General features: G+C 40.3%; 1 protein-coding gene across 1 annotated transcript in view; it reads right to left on the reverse strand.

Annotated features, from left to right (window-relative positions):
* The window catches only part of TPX2 (TPX2, microtubule-associated), a 61,978-nt gene that overhangs the window by 39,383 nt on the left and 18,594 nt on the right, over positions 1 to 4,001 (reverse strand). The window contains exons 3-4 of the mRNA XM_011979802.1: positions 3,309 to 3,484; positions 679 to 801 (exon numbers count right to left, since the gene is read on the reverse strand). Coding sequence (XP_011835192.1) covers positions 679 to 801; positions 3,309 to 3,414 — 229 coding nt within the window. The 5' untranslated portion in view covers positions 3,415 to 3,484. The remainder of the gene's footprint in view (positions 1 to 678; positions 802 to 3,308; positions 3,485 to 4,001) is intronic.

The following is a 4,001-nucleotide window of genomic DNA, read 5'->3' on the forward strand; positions in this document are numbered from 1 at the left end:
CTCCAGCCTGGGCGGCAAAGCAAGACTCCATCTCAAAAAAAAAAAAAATCAGATACATAACTCAAATAATTATTGTACAATGGCAAGCAGTAGAGTCTTCTTTTTTGCTGTTTTATTTCCCACCCAGACCCAGGTTAGGTTACATTAAATCTTGTCATAAAAAGAAAAGGGTTACGTATCTGGCAATAAAATTCTGTTAGCCTCCGGGCACCGTACATAGCTCACACCTATAGTCCTAGCACTTCGGGAAGCTGAGGAAGGAAAATCACTTGAAGCCCAGAGGTTAAGATCAGCTTGGCTAGCAAAGCCTCCTTCTCTACTAAAATTTTTTAAAAATCAGCCAGGCATGGTGGTGAGCACCTATAGTCCCAGCTACTAATCGCTCAGGAGTTTGAGGCTGCAGTGAGCTATGACTGTGGCACTGTACTCCAGCCTGGGTGACAGAACCAGACCCCATCTTTAAAAAAAAAAAAAAAAAAAATTATGTTAGCTTAAGCTCCAAGGGATTTTTTTTTAAGTGTAGCACACCGTTAGTTTTACATTCATCATGAAATGAATTAGCCCATTTTACCAATAATAAACAAAGAGAACATTTAGGTAGTTTTCCCAGATCCTCAGGCTTCTAAGACACTGTCCCACCATTCTGTCAAGGAGCTTTATTCTAAGATGTTTTCTTACCTGGTTTCAAAGGTGTGACAATAGCTTGCTGAAGATTAGCCTTTCTCAAAGGAGTTTTGCCCTGAAAAAGCCCTCCAGTTCCATTCTTCCCCAGTAACTTATTCTCCAAATTGGCCTTCTCCTCTGTGAAAAGGGAAGATCATCATTGTGCAATCAATCAGCAAGGAAGCAAAACAAATCACTATCACGCACTTAAAATGCAAACTACAGCTCCGTACCAGTACACTTCCAACTCATGTGGCCAGTACAAGCAAAGTTCTAGCAATCAAAAGAAAAAGTACACATTACACATCAGACATAGACTATAAAAACAATCACTAAAAAACTGGCAACATTAAACAATGTATGATAAAAAAGTACAGATTCTGCATTGTGAATAACTCCTTATCTTTGTTTGGTACCCATTTAGGGTTATACAAACATGAACTAGCTTTATCTACCCCCTAAATACATCATGTTCCTCTCAAAGAAAACTGTAACCAGCCGTGTGTGGTGGCTCTGGCCTGTAATCCCAGCACTTTGGGAGGCCACGGTGGGCAGGTCACAAGGTCAGGAGATTGAGACCATCTTGGTCAACACGGTGAAACTCCGTCTCTACTAAAACACAAAAAATTAGCTGGGCGTGGTGGCACGTGCCTGTAATCCCAGCTACTTGGGAAGCTGAGGCAGGGGAATCGCTTGAACCTGGGAGGTGGAGGTTGCGGTGAGCTGAGATTGAGCCACTGCACTACAGCCTGGCGACAGAGCAAGACTCCGTCTCAAAAAAAAGAAAAAGAAAATAGTAATCATCAAAAACTCTAGAGCTTACAAGAGACATTGTATAGTCTTACAGTTTCCTCCTCACTGGGGTGGTGGGAGGAATAAGGGGTGTGTGAGGGTAGAGCACAGCTACGTTTTCTCAAGAAATTTTATCTTAGATTGTACTGTGCCCAGAAGTCAGTACAAAGCAATGAAGGGTCTATTCTACCAACAGCCTACTGATAAGTTTCAGGAACGCAGTGAGACACAGCAATAACTACCCTGTGCATGTACACTCTGACTGCAACTGTGTAAAAGATGTGACTATTTATTTAAGAAAAAAATTGGAAAGTAATATATTAAAATAGAGGTAGTTTTGTTAGCCAAAAGAACTCTGGCAAAAACAGAAAAACAAATAAATAATTTTTTAAACTAAGGTAGTTTTTGAAAAATAGTGGGGTCATTTTTTTTCTTCCAAATTGTATTTAACAGTATTCTTATGCTAATCTTTTCTTTTTTATTTTAAAGAAAATCTTAGAAAAAGAAATCCTCAGACAGCCCAGCCATTTCCTTAGGGTTCCAGTGAAGCAAGGGCATGGGGAAGATCCCCACAGGACAGGTGGCCCTTGTAGTTACCCTTCCTCCCCCACCACTTCCAACAGACTACTCCTCTCAGGATCCCCACTAGATGCCATTAAAGTCCTTTTCCAAAGGAATGGCACCTGCCATCACATTTGGACAGTGCATTATACGGATAAGTACAGCTGCAATGGACTCACTTCTGTTCCCCACCACGTATTGATAGTGATTTCTCCTGATAAGGAGGATGGAGACATGAGAGAAAGAATCAAAGGGGCCTCAACAACTAGTATCAGATATTATTTCAAAGTAATGTAAAAATGTAACTACATTCTTATTTACTGTTGGCCAAGCAAAACTGTTTCTGGGATTGGGTTCTTAGTAGCATAATCCTTCCATTTAAAAATGAATTGAGGGCCAGGGGAAGTGGCTCACGCCTGTAATCCCAGCACTTTGGGAGATCAAGGTGGGTGGATCACCTGAGGTCAGGGGTTCAAGGACAGCCTGGCCAACATGGCAAAACACCGTGTCTCTACTAAAAATACAAAAATTAGCCAGGTGAGCTGGTGGGTGCTTGTAATCCCAGCTACTTGGGCGGCTGAGGCAGAATCACTTGAACACAGGTGGCGGAGGTTGCAGTGAGCCGAGATTGTACCACTGGGCAACAAAGTGAGACTCCAGTCTCCCAAAAAAAAAAAAATGAATTGAGGGAGGGGTGGCAGGAGGGAGGTGAGGGTAGTTATAAAAGAGCAATACAAGAGTTCCTTGTGATACTAGAACTGTTCAATATCTTGACTGTGGTGGTAGACACATTAACCAACACAGGTGATAAAACCACAGAGAACTTAATACACATACAAGTGAAACTGGAGAAATCTGAGTAAAACTGGTAGATTGTATGAATGTCAACATCCTAGCTGTGATATAATCTATGCCTAATGACAGTAGAGAAAGTTTTTATGTGGCTGCCATCACTACAGACATATTTGAGCATAGAGTTTTGCTGAACACCGGTTCATCTGAACTTTCCCATATGTCCCTAAAGCTTAAATCCGCCATTCTGAACTACAAAACAACATATAATTTGTGTTTACAATCCATTCCCCAAATACTGGGCATTTCAACTATTCCCACAATATCATAGATGACAGAATGTCTTGGTGCAGAAAGGAGCTGATATTTTAGTTATTTTCTTGGTGCAGAAAGGAGTTGATATTTTAGTTCTTTTGTTGCAACCCCTTCTATTATTGAAAGGTCTTCAGCACAAAGCAAGCCACTAATCCTTAAAATAGCCAGAGAAAGCAGGCACTTACCAAACCATGAATCTACGTTTTGAGTATCGCCTTCATCATCCAAGGATGAAAAATTGATGAAGTCCGAGGGGGCATCATAGGAATAAGAGCTTTTAACTTGTGACATTGTCTCCCACTTAGTGCAGAAGAGCAGGTTTTTCCCAGTATTTGTACCACTTTTCTCAGCAGGTCACCTTCTGAGGAAAGAAATGGTTGCACTTAAATCTAAGTAAATTCCCATCATTACTGAGGAAAGAAATGTTTGCACATAAATCTAAGCAAATTCCCATCATTACTGAGGAAAGAAATGTTTGCACATAAATCTAAGTAAATTCCCATCATTACTTTGGTTTTACTATCATGGTGGTAATTTTGCAAACCACCTAGAATTTACTGAAAATAGCCTTACTTTGTCCAATCAACCTAAAAATTAGTTTTTCAGGTAACTTAAAGATACTCCTTGAGGTAAATATGTTTGGAATTAGAAAGCAGTGGGCCAGACACAGTGGCTCATGTCTGTAATCCCGGCACTTTGGGAGGCAGGAGGACCACATGAGACCACGAGTCCAAGTCCAGCCTACAAAACATAGAGAGACCTTGTCTCTAAATAAATAAAAATTATCTGTAAGTATAATAGTTGACACTGTCTCTAAAAAGATAAAAATTGTCTGTAAGTAGTTGACACTATCTCTAAAAAATAAAAATTATCTGTAA

The sequence above is a fragment of the Mandrillus leucophaeus genome, unplaced genomic scaffold (assembly GCF_000951045.1).
Source record: "Mandrillus leucophaeus isolate KB7577 unplaced genomic scaffold, Mleu.le_1.0 Scaffold206, whole genome shotgun sequence".
Classification (NCBI taxonomy): Eukaryota; Metazoa; Chordata; class Mammalia; order Primates; family Cercopithecidae; genus Mandrillus; species Mandrillus leucophaeus.